Source organism: Mauremys reevesii, linkage group 6 (assembly GCF_016161935.1).
Source record: "Mauremys reevesii isolate NIE-2019 linkage group 6, ASM1616193v1, whole genome shotgun sequence".
NCBI lineage: Eukaryota > Metazoa > Chordata > Testudines > Geoemydidae > Mauremys > Mauremys reevesii.
Window position 1 is genome coordinate 25416948 of NC_052628.1, and position 25821 is coordinate 25442768.

Genomic DNA, 25821 nt, shown 5'->3' on the forward strand with positions numbered 1-25821 from the left:
TCTTCTGCCTGCTCTGAAGCACGTGCCACAGTGTTTTTAAGTGTGCTGTGCATGTTTGACAAGCTAGAATTGTAGCAATTCCCATCAGTGCGTGAGCCACAATGTCTCAAGATTTGTTTTTGTTGGCTGGTATCCAGTACCATGCTATAAAATACATTTACTTGACAGAAGAAAGTGGTGAACTGCATTAACTACAAAGTTTTTAAAGGCTGGCTAAACACATGCAATAAATATTAATAAACGAAAAGGCCACTTACCTTTAACCTTGAATTCTGCTATTAGCTGTGTGTGTTTAAAATTACTGTAGCATTTGAGTAATAACTGATGTTGCAACAAATAAGAATTGTTTTTTAAAAAATAAACAGCTTATTAACAGGCCGACATTGACTGCATTGGTAACTTGTTATAGGAAGTGATGGATTATGGAGATGCTGAACTTCAAGAAATTTAACTTTACATCCCTACTAGTTGCTACCTGTAAAATGAGCTTTGACCTTTGATATGACTGTATATTTAACCTTGCATACCTGTGGAAGCATGGAGAGGTGTCATTTTTTTTAAACTATTGTGTCTGTGTGATGTGTGGGATGAGATTTATATTAGGGATGTTTCAGAAGGCTCTATTAACTGCCACTTCATTCAGGCTAAGCACTGTGAAACCTGTTTCTCAATAAATAATTGAGAAAAGCCTGTATTTATCTTATAGCCAAAAGAAGGTCCAACTGATTAGGGCTTAACAGATTTTTGGTTTTTCAGGATCAGGCATTCCACTAGCATATTAGCATGTGGCTCATATTTAACATCCAAATGAAATTATATTGGGGCTAGGCCAGGAATGGGAAGGAAAATTGGGATTAGGACAGGGAAGTATTGGGTGGCGGTGGAAGGCTTGAAAATTGGCAATGGGGGAATATATAGCCATTCGCTTAAAGGTCACCAAAGTAATATAATAACTCCCTAAAATGTCTCCAGTCTCCCAAGTTACAGTATTCTGTTTCATTTACACTCCTTATTATAATTTAAATTGTTATACTTCTCTTGTTAAAACTAAAGTGAACACCTGTTCTGTGGCTTGTATAAGATATTTTGTGCAAAAGCACTCTTTCTCATGCTCCCATATCAATAGAGGTATACATATTATTTAATAAATGATTAGTCCAGGTTGAAAGGTTCTCCTGGGCAAGGTAGAACAGTAGGCTTGGGAAGGAGGTTATGAAAGATGATTGAGCACATTTCAATGAAATAATAACATGAGCATGAATCCTTTTAGCTCTAGATACATTTATTAGATAGTTAATACAAGTCCTGTCAACACTATAACCCTCAGTCTTAGAGTTTATTTATCCCTGTATAAGGTAGTTATCTCAAACAACAAGCACTCTCCAATTATCTAAATACATAAAGTCTATTGTTTAGGTGAACATTAAAGATTTGTTGTTGCTCATGGTAAATAGTGGTCTTTGCTTTATTTACCTCCTCAGTCAATCATCTTGACCTTTCAAAGAGATTTTTCATTTTGGTTTTGTAATTCAAACTGAAATCTAGTTTTCATAGTTTCATAGATTATAAAGCCAAAAGGAACTGTTGTGATTATTCTGATCTCCTGTATAACACAGGCCATAGGACTTCCCTGAATTAATTTCTGTTAGAACTAGAGCATACCTGGTAATATGTCATATGGATGAATATGTTGAGTGTGTAAAACAACAAGCCACTAAGGCCCTGACAGTCTAAAATGAGTTTGTGTACTGATCAAAATAGGTGCGGAGTATAGGCTGAGGCATTCACTACAGGCAGAGACTGAAATTGGATTAGTTCTTTAGGACATCCTGGGGAAAGAAGAAATCAGAATGAAAACTGACTGTTTTAAAGTTGTTGCAGAGTCAATGAGTGAGAGAGCAGCATTGTGTGTGAAAGTTTTAGTTCTATAGGGAAGAAAGACTATATGAAGTAAGACTCAGGACAAGGGCTTAATTAATTACTTAAAAAAAACCCTCGCAAAGTTGTATGCTATATCTTATTTCAAGAGCTAGATGGTTTGAGACACAAAAACACTGATCCAACATCAATATGTAATTTTATTTCAGAGTGTTGTGCGTTGTCTTTGGCATCCCAAGCTAAACCAGATCATGGTTGGTACAGGAAATGGATTGGCTAAAGTATACTATGATCCAGTCAAAAGCCAGAGGTATTTAATAATTACATTATTATCATTAAAACCACGTTGTTTTTTCTCAACCCCTAGACTGACCATATTAAAAGGTGAGGAAATTAGTTTATGATCATTTGTGAGGCAGTGAGTCAAAAATAGTAGCTTATGATTTTCAGAAGCAGTGGATTTTCTATTGAGCCTCTGATTCCACTGTATACTTGGATATTAATATTTGGAACATTATCTGAGGTTTTGAATACTTTCCATGAGGTTCCATCAGTGTACTGTGTGGAAACTGAATTAGGAATGCCCAACTAGCATATCTCTCACAGTCCCCGAAGACTGTTGAAGTGGTGTTTGTAAAAAGACTGTTTAATGTAGTCATACTTGTTTTTCTGAAGTAGCATTTTGTTTAGGAGTCCAACTCTTAGTTTGAATTTCAGTGGTCTGTGCAGTTATGTTGAAAATCCAAATTTGAGAAGAGGTGAGGAATGGAATGAGAGAATTTCCCATCTGTTTCACTTTCTTTGCTGCCCATGGCCAGTAACTGCATATTTAAAGGATGGAAAGGCAGAAGCAATTAATGAAAAGGGAAGCTAGCAGTTGAGAATGGCAGGATGAATTTAAAGACGCTGCCTTGTTTGGAATTCAATGTCCTCATCACATAGTTTTTCTGCCAGTCCAGCACATTTTCCTGCTGGCAGATGGAGAGAGCACAACTGATTTTCCGATTGTCCTTTCCCTCCTGTACGTACAATGATTTGTTCATTTGCATGCTCAGATGCTTCTCTCTCTAGCAGCCAAAGGAGTATTATACTCTAAATTTCAAGTTGTCGTTCATATCGGATGCTGATTGTAACCTGCATGCTTGATTGTGGGGACAAGCTCAGGTTCCCAAGATTTCTGGGACCCAAGTTTAATTTTTTCTTTCTGTGTATATTTTAGAGGGCTTTGTAGTGATTTGACATCAGAGCCTGGGCTCTTGCTCCTACATAAACAAATTCTTGTGCTTTCTCTTCTCTCCATGCACGGGAGAAATCCTGCAATGGAGGAACCTTGCCTCTAAATTCAAAAGATGCTCACAGTGAAGAGCTGTCTTAATGTAACTAGGTAGTCATGTAAAATGCAGGCGGATTCCAACCCTGAAGTCTGAATGGAAGAGGCGCACTCTTGTCTGTGATAGTTTAGTTTTTTCCTTTTCCTTCACAGATATATAGCTATATAAAGAGAGTGTGCACCAATTTGTCAGTTACAATTTAAGTTACTTCCAACAAGACCTATGCAAGCTTTGCCCCATAGTTCTGTCAGGGCATCTTCATTTAGACCACCAATTCTCTGCTGCCTAATGAGGATAATTGGGCTGAATAGTTGCAAACTGTGTGGTATTTTTTGGGCTGTGGACAAGCAAAGCATAAGATGAAACTACCACATTCATATCCACCTCTGACTGTAAGCCACATTATAACAATTTCATCAACCTTTCGAGCCTCCCTTACATACATGCATACATACATTTGTAAAAGTACTGTTCAACCTGGCAGGAATTTTATCTTGAACAAACACTTTTTACTTCTATTATAGTGAAATAAATTGTCACTTTGTTTTTTACCATAGGGGAGCAAAACTATGTGTGGTTAAAACAAAACGAAAAGCCAGACAGGCAGAGACTCTTACACAGGATTACATTATAACACGTAAGTAATTTAAACATATATTTATAAGGTGACTTGTATGCATTTCTCAGGCTTTTACCTTTATATTTCCCCGTCTCAAAAAGTCAAACTATGGCCGTATTGTACATTGTTTTTACATCTCATAGGAGACTAGGTATAGCCCAGAAGCAGTCCACCATACTACACGTCAAATGAAAATGTTCTTGCATATACTCTGTATAGTTGTTAATATCATTATTTACAAAGTGCACATACAGACTTGATCTGATGAAATTCTGGATGGGCTAAAGTTTTCCTTCAGAAAGCCAGGCTGGTCTTTTAAAGTTTATATATGTTTCATACAAAAAACTCCATGAAAAATACTTTGAGATTGCAAAGATAAAAACTTAGAAGTCGGGGAAAGACGGGATTACGGTGGTCTATGCAGGTTGATGCCGATCTCTGACACTTGGGAGCATACACAGTACCACTAGAATGTTCACAGACTTAAAGGACAAGTCTTGAAGACATTCTACTAAAAATGTGGAAGTGATGATTTTCCAGGTCTTAGAACTCAGCCAAAGATATGTGGCTTTTTATCTGAACAGATAAAACACCACTCAGAACTACCCTCCTGCAAAATATCAAGTTTATACTAAAAACTGTGAAGATGCTAGGGCTGTTCAAAGAAATGGTCAAAAAAATTGTTAACATTGGCAAAATTACCTATTCGTCCGGAACCTCACTCTTGGAAGCAGCTAACGCATATTTACTGAAACTTGGCAAATTTTAGTATGGAAAATTTTCCTCCTCAACAGTTAGTTTGGCAAAGTTATAAGCACATGAAAAGAGGGGCTTTATAATGGGTAATTTTAGGCAACCTTAACTGTAACATTGAACAGCTTATAATAGAAATAGTGTCTATACGTTCATTAATTAATGTTTGCATTTGAAAGTGCTTCGATTATGCAAATTTTCAAAAATTGAAGCCTAAAAATCCAGTGGGACAGCAGCCTCTGAGTCAGTTAGGAGCTTTTAAAAATCCCACCATTGGGTGCTTAAGTATGGATTTCTCTAGTTTTGAAAATACTAACTTTATCATGAGGGTTTGTCTGGTTCTTTCTTGCACATAATTGTGGAAACCCAGTAAGAACAGATCCATACAAAGTAATGCACTGAAAATGTTTCTAAACTGATAGAATTTGGAGTTTCACTTGACAGGTTTTTTTGTAGGTTTGTTGCTTGTTTGGAAGCTTTTCAGAAGCCACTTCCTTACAGGGAACATAAAGCATCGTTTTACCAAGAAAGCACAACAAACCATATTTGAATTTCAGAATTGCATATACTGATTGCTCAAAATGCAGGAATGCCATTTGAGGGATTAGGTGTTACTTTTAAAATACAGGCATATTATTACTCAGTTAGATTTTCCTCAAACAAGCTTGACTCCACATATGGCAAAATCTTGGATCTGTACATTAGTCACCTCAAATGCCCTGTGCAAACTGATCAAGCTCATTACTTGCCGACAAACTGTTCAGACACTTCATACTTCATGAAGTCTGCAAAAATAAACTCTAAACATTTATTCCTAAAGATCCACTGCCATATCATCTGGGTTGTGATTTAATTAAGTCTAATAAATTAAGCAGAATAACTTGGAAAGAGATAATGATGATTTAGTGGATAGTTCTGATTCGGTATAGAGCCAGTGCCCCCACATTAGAGGCTACTGTGCTGCTGAAGATACTGTCTTTTTGTTGAGAGGTTAACAACACACTGACAATTTGTGGCCATTAAAAATACCAGGGCAACTTTCTCAAGAGGTGTTAAATCCTGGTGTCATGGCCAAATTCTGACTGCAGTAATTAGGTCCTGCCAACCTAAGTTTACCTCATTTCTTGGGGAAAATTGATTTTGGCAACATATGTAGAAGTGCATCACAACTTGGATCAGGGAGGTGATAATCCCCCATCTGTCACTTTGCTGTAAAACTGTTCCTGGAATTTTGATGTCTCAGCACCCACTATTAGAAAGATGTAGAAAAATTGGAAGCTCAGAAAAGAACAAGTGGTTGATCAGGTAACTGGTGGGCTGACCAACAGAGAAATGAGCTAAATAAGTGTAAATTGCCCAGGTGATTTATTAGACTAGGGAATAGTCCTTGGAGAAGTTGTGGAAATCTGGTTGCTTTAGACTTTTAAAAACAGACATGACAAAGCCCTATAAAATAAGCCAATGTGGAGTCATGTAAGAATGACGTCCCTGGCGTTGCACAAGGAATGGCATCCTCTCCATGTAAGGGTCAAAAGCAGTCTGGCCCATAGGGTTAGAGATGTAAAAGTAAATATGGTTGCTAACATTTAGAATTGTTTTCCTAAACTGTGAATCTTCTCTTTAGCTCATGCCCTTCCAATGTTTCGTGAACCACGGCAACGAAGTACCAGGAAACAGTTGGAAAAGGATAGGCTGGATCCCCTGAAATCTCACAAACCAGAACCTCCAGTAGCAGGACCAGGTAACCCATATTTAGTCTTTTCAGATTGTTATAAGTAAATGGGAAACTTATTTCAGAGTTCTATAAGTAGTTTTGCTCATGAAATTATATTTACATTATAAGTTGTTTGGGACTGGGAATGCTGTCTGTCTTATGGGTGTGTACAATGGCTGGGGTGCTACTTCCATACAAATAAATAATGACTGACTTTTTGTTTAGGCCCATAAAGTATTCAATAGCACACTGCTGTGAATGGAACTCTAAATGCTATTTTCTTTTCTTCCCCACATCTCTTTTCTTTATAGTAATATGTAAGTTCAGTACACTACTAGATCAGTGTTACACACACAGTACTTCACATTTTGCCTATGTGTTCATTAATCTCACTCTCAAATCTTCTTTTTTTTTTCTCCCAATTATAGGTCGTGGGGGCCGTGTTGGAACTCATGGAGGTACATTGTCATCATACATAGTCAAGAATATTGCATTGGATAAGACTGATGATAGCAACCCCCGAGAGGCCATTTTACGACATGCAAAGGAAGCTGAGGATAACCCCTACTGGGTTGCTCCAGCCTATTCTAAGTAAGGAAACAATTTAAAAAAATACAAGCAATATTTCTTAAAGCCATTGGGAGTTTGATATAAACAGAAAATATACATTTTTAACAGCATTCTCTGCCTTTTCTGGATTATTGCCAATAATATATAAACTAAGAGTATATCAGAGCTCTGTGTGTACAACCCATCAAATTGTTAAAAGTATAACTATCTACAATTTCCATTTTTAAAAACTAACCTTTTAGTGCTAGAATACTATTTTAAAGCTTTCTAAAATATAGAATTCGTATTCACCCACAAAAGCTCATGCTCCAATACGTCTGTTAGTCTATAAGGTGCCACAGGACTCTTTGCTGCTTTTAAAATATATTTGTCTTACTATTTCTCATGGTCCTAAATCTGTTACAGTTAAACTCCACGGTACTAAGTAATCCTGGCTTTATAGGTGGAGGAGTACAATAGTACCAATACATATTTTTAAAATCTCTTAACACTTTCTAAAGTAGATGTTCCTCTAAAATGTGTGACATAAATAGCATGGCGTGATATGGATGTATTAATATTTTCAAGATTTTTAAAGATTCACACTACACAATCATGTAAGTATGTATACATGCTAAAAGCCAGACCCATGTTACAAGACCTGTGCATCTACTTAAGTTAGCTTGGCTTTATAGGTGGAAAGGATACTAAAAATAGTTTTTTTTCCCTAAAATAAGTCTGCTCCAAAATGGAGCATAAACAAAAAGATGACTGCTTGTAGTGGTATAATGATTTAGCTGGCAGGAGTCTGGGTTGACCTGTAGAATATACTTTTTGCCATTTATGAATTATGTTGCCATATCTAATTCTTGCCCATAAACTTCTATACCAGCAATATTCAATGCATAATATGTGTGGGTCTGGTGCATATAAGGGCATTTAAGCTATGGAATAAATTCCCTCAACTCTTTGCTTACTTGTAAGATTCTAAAACAATATCCCACATTTTCTGGCTTTTTTGTTTTGCCGCAGCAAAGTGTTTTTTTCCAAATTATTATTTATTATTATTTAACTCTTAACTAGCACTTTTCATCTGTCGATGTACAAATGCATCACAAAAGAAGGTACGTATCAATAATCCAATTTTGCAACTGGAGAAAATGCTGCCACTATGTAAGTTTTACTTCTGTAATTGAAGATAATTAAGAAAAGCCGAGTTTGAAAGTTACCCCATAGTATGTTAACAGGGATGGGTATTTGTGATGTGGACACTGATCCTCTGAGCTGAGTGCAACTTCTTCACACAGACCATTGAACAGCTATCACCAGGCAACAGTTTTTGGTCTCCATTGACCTAAAAATGGAGACCAAACTTCCATTGGCTTTGAAGTGGGAAATATTAACTTTTATAACACCTAAGCCTGTGTTACAAAATATATAATATAAATGAATAATGCAATACGGCCTACATTCATAAAGAAGTAGATATGACCACTCATACCATCAGATAGGTAAGTACTCCAGTGTATATTTTGCTAAGTAATTTCATTGATGAGACATTAGGTTTCATCCCTGACACCTGTAATGTAATAGACATGAAAGTTTTAAAATGTAGTAGTATTATAGAAGGCTCATGGTGTCAAGTGGGCAGATCTTGTTACAGTTTATTGTTTAAAAATGTAGCTGCAGGGGAAGAAAAGAGCTGGCAGAGAAGTGGGGAGCATGTAAGTCCAGAATGCTATTAGATTACACACCAGACAGTGATGTGCGGGGCGGAGGGGAGAGCTTGGACAATAGCCAGCAGCATGCTGGCTTGACAGCTTGGTCAACGATAAATTTCATTCCAAAGAAACTGCCATTATGCCTGCTTAAGAAACTTAATTTTTAAGACAGGTTTCAGAGTGGTAGCTGTGTTAGTCTGTGTCAGCAAAAACAATGAGGAGTCCCTGTGGCACCTTAGAGACTAACAAATGTATTTGGGCATAAGCTTTCATGGGCTAAAACCCACTTTATCAGATGCATGGAGTGGAAAATACAGTAGAAATGTATAAATACACAGCATATGAAAAAATGAGAGTTACCTTACCAAGTGGGGGGTCAGTGCTAATGAGTCAAGAGGTTTTAGCCCACGAAAGCTTATGGCCAAATAAATTAGTTAGTCTCTAAGGTGCCGCAAGGACTCCTCATTATTTTTTTTAATTGTTAAGAGGTATCCCATGGTAAATACATTTTAAAGTAATTTTTTATTTATATACACACACACAAATGTGGGCCCTTTCTGTATATCATATTACATTTCTGATGAAAGTTTGCCGTTTCGTACTTGGAGTTTCAAAAACATACGCATGTAGTTTATGCCTAATTTAAATGTACAAATTCACCAGACAGGTGTATCACTAGTCATTTGTGCATATAAATAGCCAATGTAATAGTTGTGATCATTATATATATCAGACTTTGCTATGTAAATAAATATGCCTTATTTATGCAACATTTTACAAATATTTCCCAAAATATGTTTAATATAAATATGCTAAATATAATGTATGTTTGTCATAAATTATCAAACTTTTCAGCATACTTTATGCTATATGCAGCAGTTCCTTAAGGCCAGAATTGTGTCTTCCCATGTGTCTGTACATAGCTTAACACTGCGAGTCTGTGGTTCCAAATGAGGTGTCTGAGCAGTACCACAGTATAAATAATATCAGATAATGAGATATTTTAATTATATTAGGAATCCATTTAAAATATACTGTCCTAACGCATAGAAAAATGTATCATTTAGTGAGTGTTCATTTTTAAAAGGGCTTTAATTAAATGATTGTATCTACAAAACATGAATTTTTAAAATTTCACTTGTTCTTCCTATTTAACATCTGGGTATCAGAACAATGCTTTTAAACTCACTATTTCTTTGTTTGTATTCTTCCTCTTAGATAATGTTTTATTTCTGTATGGGTACGTCTACACTACGGGATTAATCTGATTTTACATAAACCAGTTTAGTAAAACAGATTGTATAAAATCGAGTGCACGCGGCCACACTAAACACATTAATTTGGCGGTGTGCGTCCACGGTCCGAGGCTAGCATCGATTTCTGGAGCGTTGCACTGTGGGTAGCTATTCCGTAGCTATCCCATAGTTCCCGCAGTCTCCCCCGCCCCTTGGAATTCTGGGTTGAGATCCCAGTGCCTGATGGGGCAAAAATCATTGTCGCGGGTGGTTCTGGGTAAATGTCGTCAGTCACTCCTTCCTCTGGGAAAGCAACGGCAGAGAATCATTTCTCGCCCTTTTTCCCTGGATTGCCCTGGCAGACGCCATTAGCATGGCAACCACGGAGCCTGTTTTGCCTTTTGTCATTGTCACCGTATGTGTACTAGATGCCGCTCACAGAGGCAATTCAGCAGCATTACACAGCAGCATTCATTTGCTTTTGCATGATAGCAGAGATGGTTATCAGCCATTCTGTACTATCTACCATGCCATTGTAAATTGGCAATGAGATGACGGTTACCAGTCCTTCTGTGCTGTACCATCTGCTGCTGTCATAGGTGCCCCTGGCTGAGGTCGGCCGGGGGCGCAAAAGACAAAAATGGGAATGACTCCCCGAGTCAATCCCTCCTTTATGGTATCTAAAAATAGAATCAGTCCTGCCTAGAATATGGGGCAAGTGTACTAGAGAACCAGTGTATCAGAGAACCAGAGAGCACAGCTGCTCTGTGTCAGATCCCGCAGAAATGATGAGCTGTATGCCATTCACAGGGGGTGCCCCTGCAACAACCCCACCTGTTGATTCCCCCCTCCCCCAGCCTTCCTGGGCTACCGTTGCAGTGTCCCCCCATTTGTGTGATGAAGTAATAAAGAATGCAGGAATAAGAAACAGTGACTTGTTAGTGAGATAAAATGAGGGGAAGGCAGCCTCCAGCTGCTATGATAGTCCAGACAGGACATTAAGCAGTGTGGGGGAGAGGAGCCCAGCATCCCGCTGCTATGATAGTCCAGGCAGAACAGAATCTTTTCTTTACACATGAAGGGCGGGGACTGATGGAGCTCAGCCCCCTGTTGCTATGATGAAGACGGTTACCAGCCGTTCTGTACCATCTACTAGGAAGTAGTAGCACTCATGGGCTGATGATGAGGACAGATACCAGTCCTTCTGCACTATACCATCTGCCACAAGGCTGATGATGACGACAGATATCAGCCATATTGTACCATCAGCCACCAAGGAGGGGGGGCGAGGATGCTACAGTTCAGTGCCGCAGCATCACGTCTACCAGCAGCATTCAGTAGACATAGGGTGACATTTAAAAGAGTCAAGAGACTATCTTTTTCCCTTTTCCTTCTGGGGGTGGGGGGTGGGGTAAATTGACGAGCTATGCCCTGAACCACCGCGGACAATGTGTTTGACCCTACAGGCATTGGGAGCTCAGCCAAGAATGCAAATGCTTTTCGGAGACTGCAGGAACTGTGGGATAGCTTGAGTCCTCAGTCCCCCCTCCCTCCATCCCTCCATGAGCGTCCATTTGATTCTTTGGCTTTCCGTTACGCTTATCACGCAGCAGCGTGCTGAGTCCCTGCTGTGCCCTCTGTCTGGAGATTTTTTTTAAATGATTTGGAATTTCGTCATCTGTAACGGAGCTCTGATAGAACAGATTTGTCTGCCCATACAGCAATCACATCCGTACGGTCCATGCTGGAGCTCTTTCTGGATTTGGGACTGCATCGCCACCCGTGCAGATCAGAGCTCCATGCTGGGCAAGCAGAAAATGATATTCAAAAGTTCGCGGGGCTTTTCCTGTCTACCTGGCCACTGCATCCGAGTTCTGATTGCTGTCCAGAGCGGTCAGTGGTGCACTGTGGGATACCGCCCGGAGGCCAATACCGTCAATTTGCGGCCACACTAACCCTAATCCGATATGGTAATACCGATATTAGCGCTACTCCTCTCGTTGGGGAGGAGTACAGAAACCGGTTTAAAGAGCCCTTTATATTGATATAAAGGGCCTCTTAGTGTGGACGGGTGTGGCGTTAAATCGGTTTAACGCTCCTAAAACCGGTTTAAACGCGTAGTGTAGACCAGGCCTTAGTATGGGCAATGTATAGTATCATAAGACCATAGAAGTGCCTATGCTGGGTCAGACCAAAGATCCATCTAGCCCAGTATCCTGTCTTCTGATAGTGGCCAATGCCAGGTGCCTCAGAGGGAATGAACAGAACAGGAAATCATCAAGTGATCCATCCCCTGTTGCCCATTCCCAGCTTCTGGCAAACAGAGACTAGGGACAACATCCTTACCCATCCGGGCTAATAGCCATTGATGGACCTATCCTCCATGAACTTATCTAGTTCTTTTTTGAACCCTGTTATAGTCTTGGCCTTCACAACATCCTCTGGCAAAGAGTTTCACAGACTGACTGTGCATTGTGTGAAGAAATACTTCCTTTTGTTTGTTTTAAACCTGCTGCCTATTAATTTTGTTTGGTGACCCCTAGTTCTTGTGTTATGAGAAGGAGTAAATAACACTTCCTTATTTACTTTCTCCACACCAGTCATGATTTTATAGGCCTCTGTCATACTCCCCCTTAGTCATCTCTTCCAAGCTGAAAAGTCCTAGTCTTATTAATCTCTCCTCAGATAGCAGCCATTCCATACTCCTAATAATGTTTGTTGCCCTTTTCTGAACCTTTTCCAATTCCAATATATCTGCTTTGAGATGGGGTGACCACATTTGCACGCAGTATTCAAGATGTGGGCGTACCATGGATTAATATAGAGGCAATGAGAGATTTTCTGTCTTCTTATCTATCCCTTTTTTAATGATTCCCAACATTCTGTTTGCTTTTTTGACTGCTGCTGCACATTGAGTGGAAGTTTTCAGAGAACTATCCAAAATGACTCTTGGTAACAGCTAATTTAGAACCCCTCGATGTGCATTACTTTGCATTTATCAACAGTGAATTTCATTTGCCATTTTGTTGTCCAGTCACCCAGTTTTGAGAGATCCTTTTGTAGCTCTTCGCAGTCTGCCTGCGGCTTAACTTGAGTAGTATTGTATCATCTACAAATTTTGCCACCTCACTGCTTACTCCTTTTTTCCAGATGATTTATGAATATGTTGAATAGGATTGGTCCCAGTACAGACCCCTGGGGAACACCACTATTTACCTCTCTCCATTCTGAAAACTGACCATTTATTCGTACCCTTTGTTTCCTATCTTTTAACCAGTTACCCTTTGTTTCCTATCTTTTAACCAGTTACCAATCTATGAGAGGACCTTCCTTCTTATCCCATAATAGCTTACTTTGCTTAAGAGCCTTTGGTGAGAGACCTTGTTAAAGGCTTCCTGAAAATCTAAGTATACTGTATCCACTGGATCCCCCTTGTCCACATACTTGTTGACACCCCTCCCACCCCCAAGAATTCTAATCGATTGGTGAGGCATGATTTCCCTTTATAGAAACCATGTTGACTGTTGCCCAATAAATTATGTTCATCTATGTGTCTGACAATTTTGTTCTTTACTATAGTTTCAACCAGTTTGTCCAGTACTGAAGTCAGACTTACTGGCCTGTAATTGCCAGGATCACCTCTGGGGCCCTTTAAAAAAATTGGCATCACATTAGCTATCCTCCAGTCATTCGGTAATTTACCAATTTAATCCATTTACCAATTTAATCCATTTACCAGTCTGTTATTTGACCAGACATTTCCCCATGGGTGATTATTCACTTAATGAGAAAAATAGAAAATTCTTTTCATAAGCTAAAAAATCCCTCGCTACATATTTAATCTCCCCCCCCCATTCCTGGTTTTTTAAAGAATTTTAAACAGAGGAGACAACTAGGTCCAAGTTTTTTTGCTGATCCCTTTCTTTAATGTTCATAATTCTGTAATTGCGATGACTGGCTTCGAACTCATCTGGTCCTGATTCATAGTGGTAGGGTTAACAAGTATGTCAGATTATCAAGTCATGGATATAATTAACACTGCACTTTGAGGTTTTCCTTTATAATAAACAGTGGGCACAGAGCCAAGAAAGTTGTGGTTTACTCTCACATTCTTAGTCACAAATAATATAAGTGATGTCTCCTCACAGTCATACCATTTGCCTGAAGCCAGCTTTATTCTTTAATGAATGAATCCTATCCGATGAGTAACAATAATTTAAAAGAATTTGATCTATGAACTTCAAATTGCAGTGAAAACATTTGGGATGATACACTCTGGTTTTAAGTACTAGAGGAAAATGATTGTGCTTTAACCTCCGTCTTCTACAGTCAGAAGCAGCGGAAGTCCTTTTTATAAGGCTTATCGGGGCTGATCCTCTTGACATTTTAAACTTCTCTGCAAGAACAGCAAGATGTCTTCTGGAAAGAGGAAAAGAAATCTTCATGTTAATTTAGTTACTCTTTATGTAAAAGCCTCTGGATAAAAACACAATAGTTCTGGCTTGATCTGCTGTATTTGGTAGACTTTTTTCATTTTTATTTGAAAGTACAATTTAAAAAAGCCATACTTAAATAAATCAGGTGTGGGAGAATATTTTAAATTAGACTTTTTTCCTCATTTACTAGCTTTGAAATACTTTATGAAACATACCTATTACATAACTTATAGTCCACATTTATTTTTGAAAGTCTCAAAACTAGCAGTGAAGATTAAATAAAATTATGTTGCTGTAATAAAAGATTGACCTATTTTTTAAAAAATAAGAATGTTTTCATAGGAAAATTGTTGGTCTATATTATTTAACTATATTGCTTATATTAGCTATGCTAATGAATTATTTAAGGAAAAAGTGAAGTAAAAACATTTTTTCAAGTTCTTTACTTACATTCTGACAGAACCATTTTTTTGAAAAACTGACAAAAATTGATTTGTTAGGACTGGTTGTTTCATTTTTTTTAAAGTTAATTAAAATCAATTTGGCAATGAAAATAAGACTTACTAGACAGTTTCACTTTCCTTTATAGGATCATAGGAGTTGTCATATTGGAACAAGACCAGAACAGTCCATCTGGTATGCTATCCTGTCTCCGGCAGTGGCCCGTTTCAAACTAAGGTGTCCACAAAGTCAACTGTGTAATAACAGGCCAATAGAGGAAGTTTGTTCCTAACTCTAGGCAGTTGGTGGTGGGCTCGTGTCCTGAAACATGGGTAGTTACATATTATATGCTAGATATTGTAACTGTAGATGTTATTTGCATAAGTGTCTTATCTTTCTTAACCTTTAAGTGGGTGTTCTAAAAGGATCACGGAGGGGGAATACAGGTGCAGTAACCCTGAAACTGTGACACAGGTCACAATGGATGAAGATGGAGCAAAGACCTTGAGATTTGGCAGGGAATAAATTGTTAGAGACCTTGGTGGGACCAGTTTCAGTAGAGTGAAGGCGGGTTGAGGACAGATTGAAGGGTTCAAAGAAAGAGTTGGAGGAAAGGAACTTGAGGCAACAGTTGTTAAGATTTTCAACTTTCTTTGTGAACTGTTTGCTTTAACACAGCTTTACAGAGATGCTTTAATTATTTCAGGTGTCCTCCTGTCTTTCAAACGTACCACCAGAAGGAACCACTAAATGTTGTAGTTGTGGGTCCAATCATCCACATTTGAAGTGAATGGGTGTTTTACACTGACCTGAGTGGTACAGGATAGGGGCCTAAGCAGGAAGTATCTTCCTGTTAATCTAAGACTTTTATGGTCAACATTTTATATTTAGCAGTGTTAAAAGAAACAGTCATTAAAATAAAATGGGCTTTAGAATTGGGGACACAATTAGAGCTTTATGATCAGATGGCAGTGATACCATATGCTAAATAAAAGCAGATACCTACTCCTTCAAAAAACATCAGTTTCCTTTCCTCCAGCATGTAGGCACCAACTGGGGTAGCACAAGTGCATTTTGGGCCAGAGGGGTTTAGGACAAAAGAGAAAAAGAACTGTAACTCCCCTTTTTTGTTACTGCCAGGGTAGGTGTTTTTAGGAGGTATCTTAAAGTTAAATAACGTTGCATCCACTTGGCCAAATCATATAATTCCTGTCTGTGTCCGTGTTCCCTTCACAAAGGGAGGTGGCTTAGATGAAGGAGTTGTAATATCGATTGGAGCACATGCAGTCCTTTTCTCTAAGAAAACACTGGTGCATTGTAACCTAAAGTGTAATAAAATTGTGGGCAGATGCTTTTAACCTAGAGAGCAGACCTGGTCAGATCATTTTCAACCAAACAATTTCTTATCAAAATATGCTGTTTTGTCAAAGCCAAAACATTTTGCAGAGATGTATCTATTCTTTGAGTGCTTGCTCATGTCAGTTCTATGCTAGGTGTGCGTGCACGGTTGCCAGAGATTTTTTTCCCTTAGTGGTATCCATAGAGCCAGCCCTAGCGCCCCCTGGAGCCCCATGCATATGTGCTGGTATAAGGGGTGCCACCGGCCCCACACCCTCTCAGTTCCTTCTTACTACCCATGATGGTGGTTGGAATGGCTTCTTGCCTTTGCAAGGCTTTCCTAACCTAGTAGTTTGAGCGTAATTCCATTATATGTAGTTGTAATTAGTCAATTTAGTTACCAAGTTAGTGTTTAGAGTGTTATCCCGATCTTAGCGGGATGTCATCCCACGGACTGGGTATGCCCCAGTCTCCGGGATTCAAGCCATGCTCCACCTATGGCAAATCTATGCCTGTGAGCAACCCGTATTCAGCCTGTCTAAAGTGTCTTGGGGAAGCTCAAGTGAAGAAGTGTAAAATCTGCAGGGGCTTCAGGCCAAGGATTGAAAAAGATACAGACATTCGTTTGAAGGCTCTGCTGATGGAGACAGCCCTCAGACTGTCCTTGGAGCCATCCTGCTCCGAATCAGTGCTGAGTACTTCAGCCTTGGTGTGAAGTACGCCACTAGCACTGTGGTCCTCACCACACCATTAATCCCAGGTGCCAAGGAAGAGAGACAAGAAACAGCGCATGGAGAGAGGGCGCTCTCCGGCACCAAAGAGGGACAAAGGGGAGCAGCAGACATGATGAGACCCTCGCTCCAGTCACTCTGCTGAAGGTCCCGAGCCCAATTCAGGACCCACCTCCGACTCCCAGAAGCGGTTGTTGTGTCTCACACCTGTGGGCCCCCTCAACTCCGGGGGCCTTCCAGGCTGCGAAGGACTTGATGTCCCTGCCAGTTCCACTCACTCCCCAAGGGGCTGTACCTGCCAAGGCTACCGGGGACAGAAGGACTCCTTCAGCTCCTCCACTTCATGGTGCCTGCTTCAGGAGCTCCTGATGAGTCCTGAAATCATCCGGTGGGAGCGAGTTCAAAGGACCTGCTACCCCCTCATCCAGGGATGATGATGAGGAAGCTAATGCTATGGGAGGGGTTGGTACTTCCTCCTGAAGCGGGTACCATAAATTTGGTGCTGGAAGCGGAGAAGCTGAAGGAGTTCACCTACAGCCTAATGAATATCTTGGCAGCAGTGGCTTCCTCCAGAGTGGTCCTCCGAGTCAATGAGGCGGTGTTGGGACCAGTTAGGGCCATTTGGAAGACCCCTTCCTCTCTGCCCTCTTTTTCTAAAAGGGTAGAGAAAATGTACTATGTGTTGGCACTCCAAAAAATAAGGAGGCCAAGAGACTGCATTTGTTTGGGAGGAAAGGTTATTCCACAGGCAGCATCCAACTCTGTATCTCGAACCAGCAGGCTTTGTGGGGAGGTATAACTTTAATCTGTGGGAGTTTATGGCCAAGTTCAGAGACTCCCTACTCCAGGAGTCGAGGCAGCAGTTCTTGGCCTCCAGGCAGCTCTGGACGTGGCCGAATTGGCAGCCAGAACGATGGTGTGTGTGGTCACCATGTGGCTCTGTTCGTGCTCCAATAGTTGGGCCTCTCCCAGGAGGTGCAGCAGTTGGTCCAGGACAGATGGACACCAAGCTGTACGGCTTCAAGGATGCAAGGGCCACGTTGTTCTCTCTGGGCCTGTATGCACCCCAGCCTCCAGGAAGCATTTTAGGCCTCAATACGCTTCCGAGGTTTTGGGGGCCCCAAGACAGGACTCCTATGAGAGAAAAGCTCATGCCTTCTGCCCCCACCTCCCAGTCGGTTTCAAGTAGATACCCCAGTGGGTCTAGGCAGGCCTTTTGAGTGTATATCTGAGGACAGCATACCAGACTTGAGACAGGATCCATCCCCTCTTTTGTTTTTGGACCGCTGGTTTCCCTTCTATTCTGCATGGTCCCACGTAACATCAGACCTTTGGGTGCTCAGTACTGTGTCAGTTGGGCAGTTGCAGTTTTCATCCGCCCCTTCCTCCCACCCCCTAGCCCTGTCCCTCTTCACGGACCCCTCTCATAAGCAACTTCTCATATGACAGGTAGAAGTCCTCCTACCTGCAGGGGCTGTAGAGGAAGTTCCTTGAGATTTGAGAGGGAAGGGGTTTTACTCCCAATATTTTCTAATCCTGAAGGCCAAAGCGGTCCTGAAGCCATGCCTGGACCTGCATCGCCTCAATAAATATCTCAAGAAGTTGAGGTTCCGCATGGTCTCCCTGGCCTCTATCATTTCCTTCCTGGATTCGGGAGACTGGTACGCCACTCTTGACTTAAAGGATGCATATTTCCGTATTTCTGTCTTCCATGGACACAGGTGGTTCCTCCAGTTTGTGGTGGGCCGACGCCACTACCAGTTCACCGTGCTCCCCTTCAGTCTGTCAGCAGCCCCAAGGCTTTTTACAAAGTGTATGGCAGTTCAAAGGCTGTTTTCAGGCTCAGGTTCAGCACAGAACTGGCATAGTACAGACCACCTGTCAAGTGGGCCTGTTAATAAACTGCTCCTCTCATAAGAGGTTGCCTTCCTATGGCAATTACTTCAGCCAGGTGGGTTTCCAAAATCAGATCCTTAACTTCAGAACGCCCTTATACAGCATTCTTCAAGGACAGGGTCCAGCTGTGCCCCGCCTGGCATTCCTACAAAAGGTGATGTCACAGTTCCATAACAACCAGGACATTTTTCTGCCCGTCTTCATTCCAAAGCCTCACAGAACCGAGGAGGAACATCGGCTGCATACCTTAGACAGGACCTGGCCTTCTACAATGAAAGAACTAAGACCTTCTGCAGGTCGACAAGGTTTTTTGTAGCAGTGGCGGATAGTATAAAAGGTCTGCCAGTGTCATTCCAGAGAACCTCATCCTGGATAATCATCTGCATCTGGGCTTGCTACAAGCAGGCAAAGGTTCTGCCTCCGGCCATCATGACAGCTCATTCTACAAGAGCCCAGACTTCAGCAGCAGCAGTCCTTATGCACATACCAATCCAGGACATCAGCAAAGACATGACTCGGTCATCAATTCACACCTTCGTGGCCATCACCCAACAGGTCATGAGATTGCCAATTTTGGGAGAGCAGTGTTGCAATCAGCACATCCGTAAACTCCAAGCCCACCTCCTGGGATACTGCTTGTGAGTCACCTAGCATGGAATCAACATGAGCAAGCACTCAAAGAAGAAAAAACGGTTACTAACCTTTCATAACTGTTGTTCTTCAAGATATGCTGCTCATGTCCATTCCATGACCTGCCCTCCTATCCTTCCGTTGGAATTTCTGGCAAGAAGGAACTGAGAGGGTGCAGGGCCAGCGGCGTCCCCGATACCAGCGCATTAGCCGGCCCTATGTATACCATTAAGGGAAAAAATATCTGGCAACTGTGCACATAGAGTACACATACTTAGTATGAAATGAACATGAGCAACACATCTTGAAGAACAACAGTTACAAAAAGGTTAGTAATGGGTTTTTTTCTGAACAGGAAGGTTTCTGAGGTCCAGGGTAGTCTTTCCTTTGAAGTTGTGAAATGAAATTGTCATCCTCCAGCCATCTCTGCTAGAGAGAGATATGTGGAGCTTTTACATGAGCATTATGGTAACACACACAACTATATTTTCCCTGTTGTGTTTTAAACTCTTTTTTGTATAATCTTTACGTGGCCTAGGTGTGCATTTCAGGACCATTGTGGCACTTCTTTGGTAACTGGTGATGCTTGATTTTATGACAGTCACTCAGTAAATGAAAATTGATGAGAGGGCTGAAGGAAGAAAGAGTGTCATAGCTTTTCATATACCATGGAGCCCTTGGAAATGAAAACATGTTAAAGTAATAAGCCTGTTCTAATACTTTTTTCTAGCTGTTAGTCATGCAGCAAACTCCTACTACCACTGGCAACTTCTAGCTAGTGGTATGATTTTTTGTTTAAGTTAAATGATTTCTGCTAATAATGGCTTAACAAAAACTGAATTTTTCCTTTGCTCATGTCTTTACAACAGTCAGATGAATGAATCATCCTAGGTGTCCCAATTCACAGTTATATATTCTGTGGAGGTGGGAAGGTTTATATGCCAGTTGAACCAAGTCCAGTAAGTCATTTCATGCTAATTGTAAAAATGCGACAGCAAACAGACTTGATTTCCTCTTCACATTTTCCCTAGATGTTACTACTAGGTTGTGCTGCAGTTTTTTGTTTTAGTAGACTCGGAATATCTTACAAGTTTCAGCAAACATATCAATATTTCATATATCATTTTACAGTGGTATTTTAAATCACGCTATTCTGTTCCCCTAAATACACAGGATTTTTACCATACTGTGAATTAAATTATTCTTCCTTGGGGTTTAAATTAGCTGTTACCATGCAAGAAAGAGATTGTGGATAGTCCTCTGAAAACCATCTGCTCATTGTGCAGTAACAGTCAAAAGGCTAACAGAATGTTAGGAATCATTAGGAAAAGGATAGATGATAAAAGAAAATATCATAGCGTTGCTACACAAATCCATGCACCACCCACACCTTTAATACTGCATGCCGTTCCGCTGGCCTCATCTCAAAAAAAGATATTTTGGAATTGGAAAAGCTGCAGAGAAGTGCAATGAAAATGATTAGGGGTATGGAATGGCTTCCATATGAGGAGAAATTAAAAAAGACCATTCAGCTTAGAAAAGAGACAGCTAAGGGGAGATATGATAGAGGTCTATAAAATCACGAATGGTGTGGAGAAAGTGAATAGGGAAGTGACATTTACCCCTTCACATAAAATTAGGGGTTACCTGATTAAATTAATAGGCAGCAGAGTTGAAACAATCATAAGGAAATACTTCCACAGGTTGACTATACATTGTGTGAAGAACTCATTGCCAGAGGCTGTTGTGAGGCCAAATGTATAGCTGAGTTTAAAAAAGAAATAGATAAGTTCGTGGAGAATAGGTCCATCAATGACTATTAGCCAAGATGGTCAGTGATGCAACGCCATGCTTGGGCTGTCCTAAACTTCCAACTGCCAGAAGCATCTGGCACTGGCCACTGTCAGAGACAGGATACTGGGCTAGATGGACCTTTGGTCTGAGACAGTATGGCCATTCTTGTTATGTTCTTGATGACTCCAACTCAAATTTTTATTTTCACAGATTTTTATATCAGAAATAAGTTATCACAGGTCAGTTGTGTTGCACTGACAAACAACCTGATGTTGACCTAACTTGTGACCACATGACACTTGGATACCTTTCTGTACAAAAGCCTAGATAGGCAGATAGATAGATTCTTAAAGTTGGTTAATAAACTTCCGTCAACAAGATTTGGAGAGAGAAGGAAAAACAAAGGAGATTCCATAAATTGCATTTTTTCAACGGCCAACAAAATCATGTGTTTCAGCCAGTGAAGCCTTCGTCTCTGGTGACCATGTTGGCTAAAGTATTGCTGCTGCTGCTTTTTTTTTTTTTTTTTTTTCCTATTGAATAAGTTGAATTTATGGAACTTTCTTCAGATTATTTAAAATGGCTGACTATTTTCACTTTTTCGAAGTGTTTAACTTGATATAGAATTAATTTTGCACACTATGAAGTGTATTATCTTCATGCCTTATGCTGTCTCATTGGGACTGATCCCAAGCTCTGCTTAAATGCAGAGATGGAGGGAAAGTGAGTTTGCCCTTGTCTATGCGGAGACTTTCGTTCGCAACATGCCAGGGTGTGAATGTACAGTGCTCTGCCCTGCCGTGCAGTAAGTCGCAGAGTGGACCCTGCTACCACTCACTAAAAGTTCCATAATGCGCTTTGAGGTATTCCTATTTGAACTTGTAGTGTGTGGGAGGCTACTACACATGTACTAAATCTCAAAATTACTCAGGGACCTTACACAGTGGAGGATGGTCCACTCTGACATGCCCGTACCAACTGAAACACCCCTAACACTCCTCAGCCCTATGTTGGGGGTGGGGAGTGGCGGGTGTAGAAGGCAGCTACACTGAGGAGAGAGCTCCTGCAAAAGGGAATTCTTTACTGATTAGCTCTTGCTTCTTTAAATCCATGTTGTGCCACATACTTAGCAGACTGGAGAATCCAGCCTATTAATATTATACACATTAGCTCTTGCTCCCATTGAAGTCAGTGGCAACTTTAATTATGCCTATTATTTTAAGTTAAGCACAATTTTGTTAAGGTTTATGCACTTTGCAGAATCTGCCAAGTAACAGTTGTAATAATTGCTATATAAGTGCTATATATTGCTCTTTACATCCTAAAAGTGCTGTAAAAACATTAGTTAATATGCTAATAAGCCAAAAACACTGTTGACTGCATTTTGTACTTTACACTTCGAAGTATGGAAGTATGAATCTCTGTTTTAGCCAATTTTAGAAATTCAGTGGTTTCACTAGTAGTGCTTGAAGGTTTTGTGGTTATTCTTAAACATTAGATTGGTAACAGTAGACTAAACTGAAATTAAAGTGCCAAACAGTGGAATTGAACGTACACAGAGTTTGGTGAAAAACTATTTGATACTGTTCTAGTTTAAAAAGTAGTCAGTGAATATTTTGTAAAGTTTTTAAGTATGTTGTTTAAATTACAAGCAAATAATGTCCGGATAGAAAGGCTCAAGATTACTTGTAGGATACAGTATGTTCTCATATGAGTATTGTTAATTTTATTATGCTACAGTAGTGCTGGATGGTCTCTGTGGAGAGGAGCTGTTTTTTCATGTGTTGACTTAGTCAGAAACTGTGCTATTCTTATTTTCATTTGATGTCAGCTGTCAGACTAGTGTATGACAGATTTATTTTAAAAAATACCATGAAATATGAAAATATATAGCTCAGTTTTTGTAGCCTTATATTAAACTCCCTTTATTCCCTTCTGATATCTTAATTTTATTAACTGAAAACACATACAACAGTGCCTGCTGAAGAGCAAACAGTACTTGCAAGATATGTATATTTATTCATTAGTCTGCTTGTTCATTCATTTTTTGCCTTACAACAGCAAAGTTATCCGATTTGCTAGAAATTTAGTGAATATTTTTATTTCATGATTAAAATGAAATAATTAAGCCCATAACATTTTTTTCTCTTTTGGAAATAACAGAAGAACGTGTTCACTTCTGCATAGAAGAGCTGTAGTTTAATCATTATTCTGCTTCTTAATATTTTCTAGGACTCAACCAAAAGCAGTTTTTGCAGAAGTGGAATCAGAGGAAGATGAAACAGACAATAAGCCAGAGTGGAAAAAACGTAAAATATGAAGAACTTGATTTGGGGAAGGGTGACTGTGGATTCAAAACAAAGTGGAGAGTTTTTTTCACTATGCAATAAAAGGTTGAATTCTTTACAAACAAATTCTTTTAATGCATTGCAGTTTGCAACAAGCCGACCGAAGATGATTGTTGCATTACAGTGGACTAGAATTGTTGATCTGCCTTTTGTAATAAGGAGTTAATTATATTATGCAAAAATCTTATGTCATTTTCTTAACTTTTGATTTATAAAAAAAGTATTTGTTTGTAATTTTAAACCAGAATACATCTTCAATGATTAATGAGAAAGCAGCATTTTACTGTAATATTCCATCTGAGGATTTTAAGTAAGAACATAAAAACTGGAGTTTTTCAGGCTTCTTTTATTTATTCCAATAACATCTATCAAGCTGTGTAAAAAAGTCATGGTTTCACATTTTTTAGGAATATCAATTTAGGATAATTCTTCGGCATCAGGTTTGTTTAGCTGGTGTGCTAGTTTTGTAAAACATCAAATATTTTCTAGTATTTATGGCTAATCTGAAATATGTTCTTTTGAATTTTACAGTATCTCACATTACTGGTACAGATTTTATTTTATAAGCCATATGGAATAAGAATGTACAATTCTGTATATTTGTCTGAATTAAAACATTGTACACTTGTTACTTTTCTTTTTCTAATTTTGTATGGATTATTCAAAGTTAAATAGATTTTGTTCAGGCCTCCTAACTCTATTGTTGTATATTTGTAAGTAATAACACTTGATAATGCATGTTTGTTAGTCAATATACAGATAGACTTGGGCTTGCTGAGGTGTATAGCTGAACTGTGCATATATTGGCCAACAAAGTTAATTTCTAAAGTGTGATATGACCTTTATAAAACGGTGGTATTTACCACCAAGTTGCTATGGTAAATATTACTAAGTGAAGGAGCAAGAGATTTAAAAAAACAAAAACAAACCAACCTCCTTAAGGCAAATAAAGAGGAAGCCAGATCACTTGTGGGCTTGTATATTTTAGTTATGATAATATTTGCTGGGCACCCAGATACCGCAGTGATGACACTGAAATGCACTAAGCACCCTCCATCCCCAGTGATATCATTGGGAGTGGAGGGTATTCAGCACCTTGTAGGATTGAGCTCTGTAAGTGATGACAGGAATGGGGGTAAGAGGGACTTTCATTTACCTGACTGAGGTCAAGATTCAGCAAATAAATTAAGCACGTTTAATTTTAAGAACATAGTTATGTCTTATTGAAATCAATGGCGTTTAGACACTTGCTTGAGTGTTTTGCTGAATAAGAGCCTAATTTAAATATGTTTTTCCCCCTCTGCTCTTTGCTGTTTTCCTTCCATGTCTTGTCTTTCCCTTTCCCATCACCTGCACCTTTGGGGCCAGTATGCCAGTTCCCAGAGGGTTTCCTGAATATTGGCCTGAGATGCTAACATCAGAAAATCTCCACTGCTGCTGCCACAACTTAACCCTTTGATACTGATATGGTTATACTATGGCATTAGTGAGGATAAACCACCACTTGCCATTTGTACCAAAAAAGGGAAGCATAACTTATTTAAAATAACAAATTAATGGTTTGCCATATTTTCTGCTGCCATGAAATAATGTCAGTATCAAAGGCACTAAGCTGCTAGTTCAATAGTGACTGCTTGCCCAAAAAGTATAGATATGGAAAGGAGGGGAAGAAAGAGAAAGAAGGGAGCTGGTGAGAGTAGCAGAGAGTGGAGGGATGAACTCAAAGCAAACCTCACTCTTAATTAACAGGATCTATCAAAGTGCTCGCCACAGTGTCCACATCAGTGAATAATATCAATCTTTACAAGTTAATGAAATATAAATTAAAACATTTTATTAATATGATTGTCATTCCTATTAATAGATGATCTAGGATTCAGCTAGTCCTCCTGATTTTATAACTTTGAACTCATGGCAACCTGTTGCTTTTAAAAACACTGGAAGTTCTTCACTGCGCCAGCATGGATTACTAGAATGCAGAGAGCTAGAAAGGAAAGACATGATAAAAAAAAATGCTGCTACTGATGTTCTCTGATCATGCAGGAATAAGGAATAATTAAAGCAAAATCTCCTTTTACGTTATTTCATCAGGTTAGTAGCCCATATAATACCTTAATAAATTAAGATTATGTTTATTTTTTCAGAAGTTGCTTGATATTAAGATTTTTAATTATTTTATTAAAATGTAAATGTACCCTCCAGTAGTACAATCAGAATTTTTCATTTTGTGTTTTAAGAACTCCAGTCATTTTTATCCACAGTCATTTACTTCCCAATCTTCTTGAGTGACCGTAACGCACCAGATTATTCAGTAAATAATTCAAAAACTTTTTCCTTTTTTGCAAACACTAATAAAAAATTTTTAAACAAATTAGCTTCCTCTGTATTTGCACCCAATTTGGTTTTG

General features: G+C 39.4%; 1 protein-coding gene across 3 annotated transcripts in view; it reads left to right on the forward strand.

The window, feature by feature from the left end:
• The window catches only part of WDR70 (WD repeat domain 70), a 224996-nt gene extending 201516 nt beyond the window's left edge, over positions 1–23480 (forward strand). For 2 of the 3 annotated variants that reach the window (XM_039543618.1, XM_039543619.1), the window contains exons 14-19: positions 2088–2188; positions 3767–3846; positions 6206–6322; positions 6724–6886; positions 14826–14872; positions 23299–23480. In XM_039543618.1, coding sequence (XP_039399552.1) covers positions 2088–2188; positions 3767–3846; positions 6206–6322; positions 6724–6886; positions 14826–14872; positions 23299–23456 — 666 coding nt within the window. In that variant the 3' untranslated portion in view covers positions 23457–23480. The remainder of the gene's footprint in view (positions 1–2087; positions 2189–3766; positions 3847–6205; positions 6323–6723; positions 6887–14825; positions 14873–23298) is intronic. The other variant, XM_039543620.1, reaches the window with a different exon arrangement.
• The last annotated feature ends 2341 nt before the right edge of the window (positions 23481–25821 follow it).